The sequence below is a fragment of the Esox lucius genome, chromosome 4 (genome assembly GCF_011004845.1).
Source record: "Esox lucius isolate fEsoLuc1 chromosome 4, fEsoLuc1.pri, whole genome shotgun sequence".
Lineage (NCBI taxonomy): Eukaryota > Metazoa > Chordata > Actinopteri > Esociformes > Esocidae > Esox > Esox lucius.
Genome location: NC_047572.1, coordinates 22,448,271 through 22,467,483, shown reverse-complemented (window position 1 = coordinate 22,467,483; position 19,213 = coordinate 22,448,271). Strand labels below are relative to the sequence as shown.

At 40.7% G+C, this 19,213-nt stretch overlaps 1 protein-coding gene across 1 annotated transcript; it reads left to right on the top strand.

Annotated features, from left to right (window-relative positions):
• Positions 1 to 1,059: 1,059 nt before the first annotated feature.
• Positions 1,060 to 15,794, top strand: LOC105025825 (sodium-dependent phosphate transport protein 2A). Its single transcript, XM_010896806.3, has 14 exons — positions 1,060 to 1,132; positions 3,090 to 3,160; positions 3,288 to 3,473; positions 3,767 to 3,910; positions 4,162 to 4,305; positions 5,299 to 5,410; positions 5,906 to 6,101; positions 6,472 to 6,567; positions 8,065 to 8,185; positions 8,567 to 8,734; positions 8,819 to 8,935; positions 11,753 to 11,877; positions 12,051 to 12,320; positions 12,666 to 15,794. Exons 2-14 carry the CDS (start codon positions 3,100 to 3,102, stop codon positions 12,981 to 12,983), a joined length of 2,058 nt encoding a protein of 685 aa, XP_010895108.2. The 5' UTR covers positions 1,060 to 1,132; positions 3,090 to 3,099; the 3' UTR covers positions 12,984 to 15,794.
• Positions 15,795 to 19,213: the final 3,419 nt, after the last annotated feature.

The following is a 19,213-nucleotide window of genomic DNA, read 5'->3' as shown; positions in this document are numbered from 1 at the left end:
CCTCTTGTAACGCGTCACAGACGGTCTATGGCATCAGTCAACTACACTTAAACAATAAAAAGAGCCAGCATTCACCAAGACTGCAATTTAGAAGGGGAGAAACATTGCCTGATCCAAAGAATCCTGGATCAGTCAGTAACTAAACTGACTGTTTGCAACATGAATATACTGTCATCCAATCAGCAGCAACTGTGTGATGCCGTCACCGCAGCATGAGCTGACATCCTTGTGGAATGTTTCCCACACCTTGTGGAGCCCATGCCCTCTGCTGTTCTAGTGCCTAATAAACTGGCCTCAGAGTAAACAATTTTCTCCTTTCTGTGATGTACTGGACATTAAAAATGTATTCAACACCCCCCAAAATGTATTTTTATCGTGCCACTTGTGAACTAAAAACAATTAATTAAAATAGTAGGACGTGCATTGAAGTAATGGGACAAAAGCAAATATTTCTATTACAAAGTTGGTCTTGGCAGGACGGAATTAACTGTAATAACCAGGTTATGTCCAGGAAACAACATAGATACAACGAGGAAACAACTGGGTAACAACATGGTAACTACACACAGCATGTTTCTGCGGAAATTAGTAGGTAACTCCTAGAAAAGTTCTAGGGAAAAAGCTTTGTGAGATGGTAACCCTAGGTAACAGCATGCTAGTTATCCATTCATTGTTTGTTTGTTTATGCTGAAAAAACAAGGAATCTTTAAAAATGGTCTGCAAGGCTGTTATTGCTGCAATTGGAGTATTCTTTGATGGAAGCAAAGTTTGAAGGACAATTATTCTTTCAACAAAAAAAGAATTCTAACCTTGCGAATGACTAAAATCCCTATTAATGTTGCTGTATTTAATTTATCTAAACAAGGACATTTCTAATTGACCCCAAACTTTTGACCAGTTGTGTAGTTAATGGGTGTTAATGGGTAATGTTCTCAATTTTCATTATTGATTAACAGTGTGAGCCCAAATTATGTGACAAATTAATGAGAGTAAGAAATGTGTTTTCTCTTTTTAAACTTTGAACTCAGTCACCTAGTATATAATAAGGCTGGAGAAACTTTCCTCATGAAGAGTACCTCATTTGGGAGTATACACTTCATCAATGGGACAATAACGCAAAGGACCAGCTAAGGTAAGATCTACTTTATGATGTGATTGGATCATATTACAATTTTCCCCACAATAATAATACAAATGGTTGTCAATTTACTTTAAAATAATGCTACGCAATCTTCATACATACTCAAATAAATTGAGTATGCCATTTGTGTGGAATCCAAGATCATTCCAATTGAATATCCTATTTTCCCTCTCCCCAACCCCAAATACCTACCACTAACCCCTAACCCTAATTCTAATCCTAAACTCAATTCTAACCTTTACTCTAACCATGGTGCCTTTTCACTCACGTGTGACTTCTTAGTTTTACCATTCAAATGGAGATTTCTGGTCTAGTGTATAGTGAAACCTGTTCAAACAAGCTCACAAAGGATTCCCCCCCCTGTGCATCTCTACTGGTTGAGATCCTCTACAGGAACAAAAGCAGATTGTGCCAGGTTGGCTGTTTTCCATTGAAGTATAATGGAAACAAGGCTAGGTTCAATTTAAGGGCTAGTGACAGTTTTAGGACCCCAACCAATGAGGTGACTTCATTTTAACACAGTGACATTAGTGTAATACTAACTGAGGCATTAGTTAGGTGGATGGAGCTGGGGAAGTTAACCAAGCTATTTTCCCCATCGCTTTCATGTTCGTTTGTGGGCAGCAATGGGGACTGAAGAGATAAAAGGAGACAGCTCAGAAGAGACTGCAGTGCTCTTGCTTCCAGCCCTGTTGGTGCCCAGCAAATTGACACTTCACACACTTAGATAGCAGCTCCACTTTACACTTCACCACCATAAAAATGACAGGGAACATCAGTGCGCTACTGTCACTCTAAAATAATTATCAACTCACAGTCTCTGAAAAGGCTCCAGGAGGCTTTTAGAACACATTAGTTGCAACAACTCCGCAGGTGTCCCCGAACGTAAGACCTTTAAAGTAATGGCTTAGGCACTAAAAAGCCTTAACTTAGAGAGAAAATGAGAGACTTTATAGTCTGGTTAATGGGTGAAATAATTGGATACTTTCATATGAAGTCTCTAAATAAATACCAGATACATTAAATGACATTGTAAAGATTGTGCTTTGGTGTCTGCCCACAAAATATAACCAATAGAAAATATTTAAAATACTTATGATTGTATATTACCTTCAGTCATTAAGGTGTGTTTTGGTCTGATGACATCCTTTCGAAAAACATTTAAATAGTGATGTATGTTTATGTTTATGGATGATTTATGGAGAAAAGTCTGCTCTTTCCCCATGAAACAGAATTAACTCTAACTGTTAAGAGAGGCATTAAGACCCAGCCTGGACACTGCAGCCGAAAATAATTAAAATGTATGATTGATTGTGAAATTCACTTCCAGACCCCCCTTAAATGTGTTATGGCATCCTTGGGCTGTATTTACCAATCATCCATGGGGATAGGGTGAACTGTGAACCGTGATCCCAAGCAGCGGTTTCATGGCCATTTTGAAAATGGACACTAATGGGCAACATTTGTGCTGCCTAAGTATTTCCAGTACAAAGTGTCAGCTGACTGTCTGATGACCATATGTACCTGCTGGAGTTCAGAGGGAAAAATTAGGACGGTGATGTTTCTTTATTGGTAGGGATGGTCGTCTACACAAATGTAATTGTATCTCATCAGAGGAGTGTTGACCCCTTAGATCAAGGACAGCTGTCAATTAATACAATGTAGCCTACCTTTGTTCACATTTAATTGGCCGCTATCATGTTTCTCTGTCTCGCTAGCCGATTGAATGGATGCACACAGTGAAAGCAGACAGTGTTACGTAAGGGCATGTTTGTTCCTGTTCAACGTCCGTCTGATACTGTAGATGACCTTGAAATTAAAGCCGGTAATGGAATTTAGCAAGAGAGAAACAGTGTGAATGACAATGAAGTAAGGACTTGCTGTTTATAGTATTACAGGATGTGGGTCTTTTTGTTAACTGCCCCACTTTCTTTACACCCCTTTACAGTGAAGTCATCATGTCTTCTCGTCCAATCACAATACTTTTATCCAGTGGGGGACCAATAACCAACTACAACGGTAACCAATTCCGGCAGTGGTTTTGTATGATTTTGAAGGCACTTTGTGAATAGATTACAACTTTTACTTGACCCTTAAATCCAGACATGCTGTTATTGTTTTTAAAAGAAAAACACTTTTTTTTTAGGGGTTAAGACCCATGACACCGCCCCTTGCCTCCGTCCCAAGCACCTCAAGGATGAGGACATGGAGTCAGGCCTCGGATCCACTGTAGACCTCATCTCAAGCTGGGAGGGGTACAGCCAGGGGGACCACCCACCCTCACCCACCTCCTCCAAAGTCAGGGAGGGGAAAAGCCCCCCCAAAGAGCAAGGTAACACACTCCAAAGTTTCAGGCATTGTCATGCGATTATATTTAGGTCAGCTGAAATCATACCGCGTAAATGAATGTGGGCCTGAGACACGGTGGTGATCCAAATGTCAATCATAACTGTGGTGCCAGGTCTGGTCAAGACTAAACAATTTACAAACCAGGACAAATGTTGATTTGTTCCACATGAAGAACGGTGCTGAGCCATTTTGTTTGTCTGTTTTTATATATGTTGTTTTCTACATATTCTCTTATTATTTGTCTCTGTTTTGTTTCCCTATGTTTGTCTTGATCAGCCAACACCTCTGACATGGAGGTCATACCCAACAAGGGGAGAGTACTCTTCATCAACCTCTCCAAGATCCCTCTCCTCCTCCTCCTCCTCTTCTTTTTCGTCTGTTCTTTAGACACACTGAGTTCAGCATTCCAGCTGGCTGGGGGTGAGTCACTTTCACTGTCCCTCCCAGGTTAGGGTTAATCATTATTCATTAGGTTTTAAAGGATTCTTTGTCACACTGTTGTTTCTGGATGCAATGTAAGAACTGGACATGACCCAACCAAATATTAATACCAACTTTTTGAATATCTAAATACAAATTGTTTTATTCTGCAGCATTACTCAGAACCAGAAATAGGTCAGGTCTGATGTCCTGTTGTAAGACATTAATGTCCGGTATGTGTTTGTCTGAAGGGAAGGTAGCGGGAGACATTTTCAAGGACAACGTGGTGCTGTCTAACCCGGTAGCAGGGCTGGTGGTGGGCATACTGGTCACGGTACTGGTCCAGAGTTCCTCCACATCCACCTCCATTATCGTCAGCCTGGTGTCCTCTGGGTGTGAGTACTGGACAAGTTTGATTCAGTGTGCGCGTGCGTGTGTGTGTGTGTGTGTGTTGGGGCATGAATGAGAGTGAAAATATGGCTTGTAAATCTGAACTAAAAAAACTGAATAGGATCAAAGGGACCAGCAACAACAATATTCCTTTGAATTTCAAACAAAAGGGGAGCTATTTTTTTGTCCCGTCATTGTCAGTGCTTAGTTCTCTGAGGCCCAACTGTCTGCTGCTAACAGGGGTCATTCATCGTGACCTCTCATTATCAGTGCATGTGAACATTGGGCACAGTACATCAGTCAGCCAGGCTCTGTCTCAGCAGCCATTCTCAGAGAGGACACAAGAGGGCAATTATGGGCATTTACTACCGCGCAGCGTCTGTCTGTCTGTCTGCCTGTCTGCCTGTCTGTCTGTAACCGGGAGCTCTGTGTGTTTGTTTGGTGATTACTAAAGGGCCTTCTACATAACATGTCCTAGCAACAATAAAACCAGCTCTTTAGTAAAGAACCTAATATGCCTCAGCTCATTTTCAAATTGCCTTCAGTTGTTCATCCATTAATAGTGCGAAAGCATTTAGAAATGTGATGGGTCTGGTTTGATAGCACTTAATCCCACCCTTAATCCCACTCATTATCATAATGAATCATAATCAATTTACAAGGGAGATTGTGTAACTGTGAGTGTTTCTGGTTTTCTGACTTTGTCCAATGGGAGGTGAGGACATTTGGCCAGTCTTCACTTTAACAACACACTTTATCTCACTTGTGGTGAGATGGGTTAGGTTAGAATTAGGCATTAAGAAATTAAGGTTTAGGAGTTATGTTAAGGTTAGGACTAGACATAAAGGGTAGGCTATTGAGGTTAAGGTTAGGGTTCGGTTAAGATTCGGGTTTAGGTAAAAGGGAAAATAGTTATTTTTAATGGTAATAAATTGCCGTCCCTCAGTTTGATAGTAAAACCTTAATGGATGGGTGCTGTGTGTGTCTCCGTCTCACAGTGCTGGAGGTGCGGTCCGCTGTCCCCATAATCATGGGGTCCAACATTGGGACGTCGGTCACCAACACCATTGTTGCCCTGATGCAAGCAGGGGAGAGGAATGAATTTAAACGGTACCAAATGAGGAAGAGGAGTGGCTTTGCAGTCATCTAATTACTACTGTACTATGCTTTCTATTCCATGTCTAACCGACAATGTAAAAGCATCTAATTATATAGAAGCCCATCCACGATTGCAATCACATTTTCCAATTCACGGACCCTGTATTACTGACCTTTAAACATTATTATGTTACCAGCATTGCATTACTTTCGCGTTTGTCATCCCAATGACCTTCTGCTCAAAGTCCAAACACTTCATTGGTTAAATTGACACATTCACAAGCTGGCTCTGTCACATAACTCGGTTACATAAGCGGGCTACACGACATAACGGGACATACTTGTAAAGACAGATTATACATTCCAACATTTAAAAAGGGATTAAAATGACAGATTATGAAAATTATATTGCTCACAAGTACCTGTAACACAGCTAAGCTATGCGATTAAAGTAGATCCCAAACAAAGCCCCGACCAGCCCCAACTGGGCTCTATTTCTGGGTTCAGGGCGTTTGCTGGGGCCACCATTCACGACTGTTTCAACTGGCTGTCTGTGCTGGTGCTGCTGCCCCTGGAGGTGGCCACTGGGCTGATGACCCGGCTGGCCAAGGTCATAGTCTCCAGCTTCAACATCCAGAGTGGAGAGGATGCACCCGAGCTTCTGAAGGTCATCACTGAACCAGTCACCAAACTTATCATACAGGTATTAACCAGTCACCAAACTTATCATACAGGTATTAATCAGTCACCAAACTTCAGTCACTTAAAGACATCATACAAAAAAAAATAAAACAGTTTAATGTGTAGTCTGTAATTTTTGGCCACTGGTTGTAGAAGTGGCCCTGTTAAGCCGATAAGGAAACCCCAAAAATTTAAGCTTAGGCGCATGTGTTTCGATTTGGACCCTGAGGCATGATAGTGATTCCACTTATAGATTTGGCAACATGTCCATGTCCAAAATGAGAGCTTTAAAACATTGTTTTGCTAATCGCAAAGGATCCAGATGAAATATATAATAAAACACCTATTAAATATACAGTGTCTGTCACAAACATCCCTTCTCTCTCCTTCAGCTGGATAAGCGTGTGATCACCAGCATTGCAATGGGCGATGAGAGCATGCGGAACAGAAGCCTGGTGAAACACTGGTGCCACTCCGACTTAGTTACGGTACTGACCACACCTTCTTTGATTACACTGTTACTTATGGGGTGCCGAATGTAAAAGTTCGGTTACAATTTTTTAGCTAATACATTTTCAACATTTAGCTCATTTAGCAGCAGGATTTGAAGCCACTGCAGTGGGCATGGTTTCCTTGGGGATTTGAATATTTTCGAAATATTTAGCTTTACACTTGGCGACACATTTAGATATAACATTTAGATTTAACATTTAACATTTAGATATATATTTAAGATTTAGATTTAGATATAATATTTAGATATATATATTTGACATTTAGATTTAGATATAACATTTAGATTTAACATTTAGATATAAATTTAAGATTTAGATTTAGATATAACTTTTAGATTTAACATTTAACATTTAGATTTAGAATTAACATTTAGATTTAGATATAACATTTAGATTTCGATTTAACATTTAGATTTCGATTTAACATTTAGATTTAGATATAACATTTAGATTTAACATTTAACATTTAGATATAATATATATATATATAATTTCTGTCTCAAATGTGAGGAAAATGCGCTAAATGTGAGGAAAGTGAGCTAAATGTTGAAAATGTATCAGCTAAAAAATTGTAACCGAACTTTTTCATTCGGCACTCCATAGTTACTGTCAACAATATTACTGTCTCAAAACCATACCTGTTTCACCACGCCAACTCACCGCCGTCATCACTGTCATCATTGTCATCATTGTCACCCCCAGACCTTAGGTCTCAATACTGTCACTGTCTCAACACCATTACTCCAGACCCTCTCAATGTGTCAATACTGTCTCAACACCATTACTCCAGACCCTCTCACTGTGTCAACAATGTTTCAACACCATTACTCCAGACCCTCACAATGTGTCAACACTGTCTCAACACCATTACTCCAGACCCTCTCAATGTGTCAACACTGTCTCAACACCATTATTCCAGACCCTCTCAATGTGTCAACACTGTATCAAAACTATTACTTCATTGTCTCATCACTATTAATCCAGACCCTGTCACCATGTCAGCACTATCACTCCAGACCCTGTCACCATGTCAGCACTATCACTCCAGACCCTGTCACCATGTCATCACTATTACTCCAGACCCTGTCACCATGTCATCACTATCACTCCAGACCCTGTCACCATGTCAGCACTATCACTCCAGACCCTGTCACCATGTCATCACTATCACTCCATACCCTGTCACCATGTCATCACTATTACTCCAGACCCTGTCACCATGTCATCACTATTACTCCAGACCCTGTCACCATGTCAGCACTATTACTCCATACCCTGTCACCATGACCCGGTCAGACCGAAGCAGCTATTAAAGCTTTTGGTGCAGTAAACTCTGGCTCTGAAGATTGTGACTGTAGAGCATTTTCTTTCCATTTTCTATCAATAAGATGTATTAATGTACAGTCTGTGAATGATATGGAATAAGGCCTATTTATAGGTTTATTTCTCACCGCTTTTCTATCTTCTCAGTCCTCTGGGAATGTCAGCATTATTGGTCCAGTGAACTGTAGCTCCACCCACCCATGCTGGCAGGAAGGTGACATCACATGGACCACTCAGAATCTCACCTCAGAAATCAACTTCCAGAAATGTGAGTAAAGAACTGTTTTCTAAAGAATTATAAAAATTACACCATGCTTTTTTTCAATGTACATTTTTGGGGGCTATTTATAAGTTGGTTTGATTGTTTTAGGAGAATAAGAACTGTATATACATTTATATATGCAGAATACATGCACTCACAACCAACAGAAAGTTAAAAAAAAACATTCTAAATATACTCAGTGAAAACATTTGAGGTGTCATGGTATCAAAATGTTGCTGGATCGAATCCCTAAGATTGCAGGTTTGAACTTCTTTTTTTTTTTGTCCCTGAACAGGGCTGTTACACTAACTGCTAAAAGTGCTGTAAGTGATTCTTACAGCTGGTAAAATAAGGGTAAAAAAAGAATAACTGGGAATTCTACCCCAGGCAGGCATTTGTTTGTAGATGCCCATCTGTCTGACCTGACTGTGGGGCTGATCCTCCTTGCTGGCTCCCTTGCCTTGCTCTGTACCTGCCTGGTGCTCCTGGTCAAGCTGCTCAACTCTCTCCTCCAAGGTCAAGTGGCAAAGGTTATCCAGAAGGTCATCAACACAGGTATGCACTCAGAGAGACAGACAGACAGAAGGAGAAAGACATCTATCCCTATCTACCTTTAACCTTTCCACCGTTTGTGCTCAGACTTGCCATATCCATTTGGCTGGCTGGCGGGCTATCTGGCCATGTTTGTGGGAGCAGGGATGACCTTCGTAGTCCAGAGTAGCTCTGTCTTCACCTCCGCCCTGACACCACTTATAGGTGAGTTGTTACCTGGCCTATGGGAAATCTATTTACCGCATTCTTAAATGAGTGACATTAAGTACAATTTGATTATGAATAGGATGGACAGAATATCAATGTTTGGAGGCCATTCTGACTTTATTATCAGTCCACTGATTATGGTACAGATTGGCTGTTTATAACACAGAAGAGAGGGTCAACAGGAGTTGGCTATTAACTAGCCTCAGAAACATGGATCAAAAACTCTGTACAGTACAAACACAAATCATTGACAGTGTACTCGTTTTGTCTCAATGCTGACAAGATGGTACAGACCAAAACCTGTGTGGTTTGTGAGATACCATAGAAATACAGAAAACCATCAGGTAGACAAACAAACACAGGTACAATCAGATAACTTTGCATCAGACAGTTTGAAGTTTGAGTTTAAACTCAACATCTGAATTTGAATTTTAAATGGTAGTTTTTACAAAAAACAAATTATTGATTGATATGTCCATGGGGTTTGGGCTTTCATTTGGAATCAAGAACACTCTATTTCAATGGGACCTTTACTGATCTGTAGATGGCTGTTTCTAGCTGCAAAGGCATAGAGGAATGGATTCACACAGCTGTTGATAAAGGTCAGAGCTATAGCAGTGTTCAAATATGCCTTGCAAAACTCTGTAAGAGCCTTCCCCTTCCCCAAAACAACTCCAATGTCCACTACATTCATGACATGGACAGGAGTCCATAGTATGAAGAAGGTCACTATGATGCTCGATACTAATTTGGTCAGCCTGATGTTCCTGAAAAAAGGCGTTTGGTTCAACCTTTGGTGGAGGCAGATATAGGTGGTTGTAATGATGGAAAAGGGAACAACAAATCCCAGGAGAGTTTCCAAAAGCAAAAACGCCACTTCTTGAGTATCTGATGCAAAAACAAATGAACAGCTGACCTGTCCACTCTCAGACTGCTTTAAATCACGGGCCACCAATCCTTTAGGGATAGAAAAGACCATTGCCAGCGCCCACAAGATAGACAGAAGGCCCCCCTCTTTTGCCTTTCCCAGCCTGCGCCAAGTGTATGGAAACAGGACCTGGAGGTACCGTTGGAGGCTAAGAAGAGTTACAGTCAGCATACTGCTATAGATGCTACAAAGGACTAGGAATGAGATGGACTTACAAGCCACTCGGCCCAGCAACCAGTTGAAGAGAAGGCTGTAGATCCATATAGGTAGAGTGATCAGGCAGAGCAAGTCAGAAACTGCAAGGTTCATCATCAGAATCTGGCTCAAACTGGAAAGTTCTTTGTTTTGATGAAGGACGCCCATCACCATGAAGCAGAAAGAGAAGACAATGCTTGGAATCAGACCTCCACGGTCCCAGGAAAAGTGTGGAGATCCGATAAAGGAGGCATTGTAGGTGGAGGAGTTTAAGGTGACGTTAAAATGCTCCATGTCTTGTGTTAAAAGATTGACTGGTGGTTGAGTGGTACAAACTAAATCAACAGCTTATACCTCTTCTCCCACTGGAAGGGAACCTGAATTACTGGCATTAGATGGTGGAGGTACAGTTATTTGCAACACTGAATTCTACATGTAAATTTGCCATCCAAATTCATTTTAGGTGAAGAAAGATGATGTGCTATGGTATACATTTGCATAATCCCTCTGAAGCCCAGTTTATATACACTCAATGTCTTGAATTTTTCCACAATCTAAATGTTACCAAATTAGTATACTACCATACATAAAATCTGAAGACAAATGTGACTAGATCTTACTGACCAGCTTCAGTAGTTGAATGGACATCTTATACATTCTTGTGTAGAAGTATCTTAACAACTAAGTTTATAGATTTGGCAAACTTCAAAATACGTTCCACCTGCCTGATAGCCTACTAATTATTTACTAGGCTAGGCTATTCACAATTCCACCAGGAAATGAAAGATCAGACAACCAACAACTCAGTTGTATATCAAAATACACGCTTGTGTTCTGTCTATAGAGGCGATTTCCAACAATTTGAGTTTTCACTCATTTCATCAAAACAGACAATTTAAAAAGCATAAATAAAGCCAATCTTTGCTTTAGCTATATGACCACTGATTTCTGAATTCAAGAACAAAAACAGGTAGTCCAAGTTTTTTAATTGTGAATCATAATAATAGTGGTATTATTGTACATTGAATTGCCTATATGGAAATGTCATAGTCATCTCATGCAGTGTGGCTTCATCCAGTGTGGCTTTTATGCAGTGTGGTTTTTATGCAGCCTGGCTAACTTATCACTTTTGACTTATCACAGTCTTTCTCCCAAAATGTTGCTTTTCTTCTTCTGGTGTTGTTAAAGAATAATGTCATTTCTTTTATTTATACAGCTCTGGAAAAAATTAAGAGACCACTAACCCTTTCTTTCCTTTCCCAAAAAGTTAAAAAGGAAAGTTCTGAGTGAGGAATATTCATCACACCAATTCTTACATTCTTGGATGACAAAAGTAGCCGGTAATGATAAGAGTATAAACTATTGACAAAACAAGTGTCTTGAATGTTTTCAAGTGCTGACTGGGGATATGTCAGGTACCACCGCAGCAGAAACCTCACTGGGTACTAGTGTTCTCCGTTGAGAACAAGTAGATCATTGTTTGTTCATTTCTTTGGGTCGATGTCATGTGAACGCTCTATCCAAATTCAGTTTCATAGGAAGGGAAAGGCTTTGTTTGGATATTGTGTGTTGGTGTACATTTGAATGGACCTTTTTGACACATGCAAATCCCTGTCATCATACAGCAGACCCTGTCCATTACGCGATACATGAACTGAGGTGAACCCTTCTGCTGGTTCTGCTGTTGGCAGGTATTGGCGTGATCAGCCTGGAGAGGGCCTACCCTCTGACACTGGGTTCCAACATAGGCACTACAACCACAGCCCTTTTGGCAGCTCTGGCCAGCCCTGGGGACAAACTGGAGGCAGCCATACAGGTGTTGACCCTTTGGGAGTTCCTCATTTGGCAAACAAACTTTACTGAGGGAGGCTTGTGTTTGAATTAATAGCCTGAGAAGCATAAAAAAAAAATGCATATGACACAATATTCCAATCCACTAAGGCAAGTTTCTCTTAAATGTATATAAACCTATATCCATCTTGCCTCCAGATTGCTCTGTGTCACTTCTTCTTCAACATCCTGGGAATTCTGCTGTGGTACCCCATTCCTGTGACCCGTCTCCCAGTCCGCATGGCTCGGGCCTTGGGTGAACGCACCTCTAAGTACCGCTGGTTTGCCGTTCTCTACCTCCTCGTTTGCTTCCTGCTTCTCCCCTCCCTGGTCCTAGGCCTCTCATTGGCTGGCTGGAGGGTGATGTTGGGTGTGGGAGCACCGTTTGTTGGGGTGACTGTTTTCATTGCCATGGTGAACCTGTTGCAGGTGGGTGGGATATACTGTATTCAGTCATACCTGGAGAATACTGTATTCAGTAATTCCTGAAGAATACTTTATTCAGTCATTCCTGGAGAATACTGTATTCAGACATTCCTGGAGAATACTGTATTCAGTCATACTTGGGGAATTCTGTATTCAGTCATTCCTGGAGTTCTTTGGAAGTTGAGTGGATGACGGAAGCTGTATTCATTTAATCAATAAAATGTCTGCTTCATTTCCATTAGCATGTAAGAATGCTGGAATATTTCCGATCAATGAAGTTGGTGCCTCAATTCATGAACTTTGATTAGACCGTGAGATGCGTCAGCGTATGTTTCATCTGTGCTGCAGGCCCACAGTCCAGGACATCTGCCTACCCGTCTCCAGAGTTGGGACTTCCTTCCCCGCTGGATGCGTTCCCTTAAACCCCTCGACAGGGTCATCACCAAGGCAACCAGCTGCTGCAGCCCAGGCCATGCAACCGGAGATGACCAGGCGGCGCCCATCACCGCGGTAACAAGCCCTCCTGACACGCAGACGGTGACGGCCCAGAGGAAGGCCGAGCTGGCGTATGATAATCCTGTCCTACAGTACTTGGACGAGACTAAGCCAGGTGTAACTGTATTTAAACTGAAGGGTCTTGAGAGGTGCAACAGCACACCTCTCTAGTGGAGTGGCCTGACAGGGTCTTATGTTCCACTGGTGGTCTCCAAAACGCTGATTGCTAACTTTTGTTTGCTGGCCAAAGATTTCTGAAAGTTCATGCAATTTCATGTGTTCCACTGCAAACGGTCATAATCTTCTTAAACATGAATGATAAGGTCAATGCTAAAAATAACCCTGTTTATATAGACTCAGGAGTGCACTGCTCTGGCCTCTGATGGGCCACAGAGCTCTGGTCTCCAGGGGCCACAGAATGTTCTAGTCCTATTAATCTAGAAATTATTTCTGCCAGGCAGGTGTGTGGTCCATGATAAAATGCATCAATTAAGTCCAGGGAGATGCAAAGCCAAGCAAGAAAACGTACAGGACCATGAATCCCATAGACCACAAAGCCTGTAGACCACGAAGCCCATAGACCATGAAACCCATAGACCACAAAACCCCTAGACCACAAAGCCTGTAGACCATGAAGCCCATAGTTCCACAAAGCCAGTAGACTACAAAGCCCATAGACCACAAAACCCCTAGACCACAAAGTCTGTAGACTACAAAGCCCATAGACCACAAAACCTGTAGACTACAAAGCCCATAGACCACCAACCCCTAGACCACAAAGCCTGTAGACTACAAAGCCCATAGACCACAAAGCCTGTATATTAAAAAGCCCATTGACCACAAAATCCCTACACTACAAAGCCTGTAGACTACAAAGCCCAAAGACCACAAACCTCCTAGACCAAAAAGCCTGTAGACTACAAGACCATACACCACAAAACCCCTAGACCACAAAGCCTGTAGACCACGAAGTCCCAAGACCACAAAGATCCAAGACCACACAGGCCACCTATGACGTTCATCATGTAAACACGATACCCTGTTTTATTTCAGCATAAGGTCAAAATTAAAGTCAGCATACCCTGGTTTTCTGAGCTTTTTCAGAAATTATTATACATATAAACTTCAGTCAGCGTTCTGGAAATGTTATCTGCAAGAGAGACTCCCTCTTAACTAGGAATGAAGTAAGTTAGGAACACTTTTATTCCGATATGAATGTTCCACATATCCATTAAAAATCAAAAGGTATTTAAAAAAAAAAAAAGTTTAAAGTTGATTTTGATTAATGATTTTACACTTCCTATCAGGTAGGCTGATGATTATTAGAAATACATTTAATTTTGTTCATTTCACAAATTTTTGTCAAAACTTCCATTAATCTATGAAACACAGTATTGTCTGCCTGTAACAGTGCCCATAGTTCTCTAATCAAGGAGTGATACCTGGAACACACCGAGTGTGAGCAATTCATTATTAGATCAAACACCAAGGGAACAGGATCTGACCTTGTGGGGAAGGTCTGGATTACATCCAAAAGTGAGTAATAAATATTGCTGCTTTTATTAAAGGCCATGTCTTATTAACATCTGCAGCTTTTACAGTGGATGGTAATCTCTGCAAACATTGCCTTTAAAACCTGCAATGCCAATAACTTGCTTTGGAAATGACTCCAGGCCAGAGTTGAATACCCTTTCCCCTAGACTTTAGGGTCAATGTGATCATGCTGAGAGTGTTATTGGGAAAGGTGGTCACACAAAGCACACTCAAGTGTTTTGAAAGATCAGAAGGGTAACTAGTTTATGTTTTATGTCAGGGGGTTTAGGTGTTTATTTCTTGAGAATGGTACTGACTCAATAAGGTGCAAATTACATCAAACCTCTCTTCAAGTTGGTTCAAAAACTCATCCACTGAGAGAAAAGAGTGAGTCAGAAAGATTAAGGACAGGGCAGAAGTTTGCAAAGTTTCCTGAGTTAGAGGAAGAGACTTGACATTTTGAGTGATAGAAACTGGATTTAGCAGGTAGAGATTAAGACGAGGAGGGAGTGAAAAGATGATAGGTCATCAGGAGGTTTTGTTTCCCTCCATTTCCGCTCTGCTGCCAGCAGCCTTGTCCACTGAGCTTCCAACGAGTCACTTAGCCACGGAGCAGGATTGAAGGGCCAAGCCAGTTGGGAGGAAAGGGGACAGTGAGAGTCATTTGATGTGGAGAGGTAGGAGAGTAGGGCCAAAGAGGCAGAATCAGGAGACAAATGGGAGCAGGTTTCGGCAGATGGGAGAGATGAAAGGATAAAAATGAGAGAGTAGAAACAGAGAGACAACAAAGATCGTAAAGATGCATGGTTGTCTGTGTAGAGGCTGAGTGTTTAGGGTGAAGCTGAGAGGTGCCAAAGTATTGATCAGATGCCTGGAGGGGAGTTACAGCAAGATTAGTTGACAAACAGAATCTAAGATAAGGTCAAGTAGATTGTCGGCCTTGGGAGTCAGGGTGTGGAAATGGGTGAGGTGAAAAGTGTTAAGGATTGGAAAGAACGAGGGAAGATACTATGAAGGATAATCAAACAAAGATGTTGGACATTTGAAGTCAGTCAGTAATTTGAGTAGTAGGGAAATTAGTTTATTTAAAATGTTAAGGTCCTTAAGGAGGTCTCACTTGATATTAATATAACATTTTTCACTTGAGATTAATAGCACAGTGCCATCACCAGGAGCATGTGAAAATACCCTGAGCAGCTGTGTCTTCTGTGTTTATCCATGTCTCTGTCATGGCCAAAAAGGGACAGAAAGGACAGCATAGGCTGAGATGAACTGTGTGGACCAAGGACCTTAGATTTGAGGGGTAAACTCAGAGCGGGGTGGATCTGTTAAAACTGACAAGGCTACAAAATGTGAATATAGAAACAGTTTAAACCAGACAATATTCTCAGATAGGTGTTCATAGATTGTGTGTGATCATTCCTCAGGTCAATAAAACCTTTGCATACAGTGTTGCAATTTCGTCTGACTGTTATTTGACATTTCTTTACAATTATTTGGTCACTAAGAGAAAGGGTGAGAGATAGAGAAAGAGAGATTCTGAGAGAGAATAGGCTGGAGAAAGTATATGAACATCTAGAACAATAACTTCTTCCAGATTGGGTAATAATGTCAGGTGTACCAATCAATGACATTACATACTAGTGGGTTACAGGGGCCCTGCTATATAACAAATACATTATGTTTGGTTAACCGGCTAAGTCTGCACCCCACACCAGAGACCTGTCAAAGCTGGCCTTGTTTTTTTTGGAACCGACCTCAGGAGAAGAATTGTTGAGGGTCATGAAATAAAAAAAAGCTACAAAACCATTTGTACACAAACCTCAGTCTAGTTAGACGGTTTGTGTACAAATGGAGAAAAGTCAGTGCCACTGCAAATCTCCTCAGGAGTGAAGGCAAGCCATTCATGCAAGACATCCCATGAATATCAATTAACTGAAACATTTCTGTAAGTAAAAAATAAATATTGCATTTGTTGAAACTCAACAAATCCCTCTCTGTAATACTATTTACAATCAAAAGTCTTCAAACGTAGATAGCAGTTGGCTCTGTCGATGTATTCGGTTGCACGGGAGCAAGTCAACAGCATGTCTTTTGTAAGAATGAGGGGTAGGAGACACCCCAAAATCATGATCTCAACAGCATTATGGGAGCAATTTATGCAGGTATGCATGACATTCAGAAGGGTTCACAAAACTTGTTTCACAACTGTATATGGGGTTAGAATGCAGGGATGGCAACGGGAAATACAGAAAGACAAAGATGCTGAAGAGGAATCCAAGAGCTCTCTTCTCACTGATAAACAAAAAACTGATTAATGTGTGCTGTTTGTCAAAATGTGGGTGAGAATGTTTGTCAGAGGTGTTTTTGTTTGTGGGTGAAAATGAGTTTGTTTTTGGGTTTGCTTCACTTTGATGTGATAGAAGTGAGTACTAACCATAGCAAATGTAGTTTCCTAGAAGTAAAAGATTCAATGAGACAAGATAATAATATCTTAAGTGCTTTGATGGTGTCTGTAGGGAAGAAAGGCTTCACATGCACTTTGGGAACAGAAAGAAATGTTCATAAACAATGTTCTTCTTAGCTCCACGACCATAACAAAGTCTTGAGTGTGCTTGTATGAAACACAAAGAAAAGCATTTATCAGAAATAATAATTATAATGATAATTTTAAAAAGACGCTTACTTCTGTACATAAAAACTGATATGCCATAGATTGTTTTCAGTAAACCATGTCTAACAGAAAATCTAAAAGCCAATAGAAACTATCATATATCATCAAACAATACGTTTAGGCATGTAATCTACAATATATAATGGTGTCCAGAAGAAAAACAAATGCTTTTTTGTCTTGCTATTTCTGAAATCTTAAGGAAGTCAGAAAAACGGGTGGTAGATAGTGAGAACAGCTGACCATAGGACAGCCAACCAAAAGGTGGCTAGGTCAAATCTGTCCTTCTGTCCCGAGCAAGACAGTTAACACTAATTGCTCCTGAAATTTGCGCTGGATAAGAATGTCTGCCAAATGATGTACGTATCCATAGCACGTCATACACCTGCTGTTTATATAGTGGGAACCACAGAAAACATTTAACAGGTAGCATTCTACTACTTCAGAATACATACTAGAAAACTAGTATGTATTAATGTCTATTGAATTTTGAAGCTATAAACTCCCCAGGGACCCTTAACTCCCTCACATAGAGATCCTGTTAAATTACTCTTCTAATTCCTGATTCTATGATCCGTTTTCCTACCCCGTCAGCAGCCCTATACCCGATCGGTCCGTTATTCTCTACCCTTCACTCTCTACTGATAGTGGGCCCATTCTCTCCATAGCTCTGCCCTGGGACTTAACCAAAAGACTGAACCTTATCAGCACTGAACCCAGGGAGGAGAGAGGGCAAATGAATGAGCTGATCGAGATGAATGTCTTCACTAACAATTGACCTTTATATACAGGACGAGTAGTAGGTCAGGACCATACAAACAGACACACAGAGAGATAGATACAGACTGATTGACAAACAGACAAAAACACACATGACTTGAGTCCACAAGCTTGTTTTATAGTTTGTGAGTGTGAGGACACAATGAGATTGTGATTTTATAAAGTGTTGATTTATTAGAGGCACATCATACAGTTTAAAATAATAACATTTGGCTACAAATTGACTGTAAACCCTTTTGTTAAGGACATATTACATTCCATAATAACTAATACACAGACCTACCAAACGTTAGCCCCAAAGGCTTTGGAGCCTATTCCTTTCTGCTTTTGTGGAATTTCTTCTAAAAAAAAATAAGCTGCCTGTACAGCAACAATCTACAATGAGAGACAATCAGACATTTTGGACGCAATTACCGCAGATCATAAAGTGAGAATATACAGACGGATAGCAGATATACATTATAAAAGTACTTAGACCGTAAATACTGCTGAATCAAAATAGTTTCTTCTTGCATGGTTAAAGGGGCCATCTGTAAGATTTGTACTGTACTACTATCAAAAATGCCCAGAAGATATCTGCAGGATTTTTAATGTTTCATTTTTCTCTACAAAATTGTTCCAAGGGCCTGAGATATTTCCCACCAGCCCATCAGTTTATACGTTGACTTATAATCTCCTCTTACTCGATTTAGACACTTGCATCTCCACACTCTAAAACCCCTCATTTTCCATATGCGCTGGTCTAGTTCTGTAAGGAAAGAGATAAGTTGTCTTACTGTTTAAAATTCTGTCTTGTAAACATTAGAGCTGGGATTCTACACAGTGCCCCTATAAGCAAATAGAACGTCCAAACAGTATTCTTTAATACTTAATTCTTTAATACTTCATTCATATTATTAGATACACTACAAACCCCATGACCTAGTGTGATGGCTATTCATTAACAGCGCTACACAGATTTGTACTGGGTGGATGATCCAATTAGCCCATAATGTGTGGGAGGTTAATACACATATCTGGCTTTGTCTATCGGTTAAACTCTTACCCCTTACAAAGAAGGCTGTTGAATTGAAACATCAGTGACTCCTATTAGAAATGAAACTGAGTTAAAATGGTGCATGCGTGGTTAAGTAACATCAGTATTGTTAAGTATGACATCCCATCACTACTGTGACACGCTACCTTGAATGGGTGGATGTGAGGCTAGTTGTAATCCAGAGGTGACTTCTGATTGGCAGTGTAGTATGGGCAGTGCCAAATGTTGACAGAATTTTGGTCACCTTGCTAGTTTACTACAGTCGGGATGTCATCCATGCAGTGGTTAGCAATGACAAAGTGACGTACACCACATCGCAAAGAAGTATGTGGACACCCGCCCGTCACACCTATATGAACTGGTTGGACATCCCATTCCACA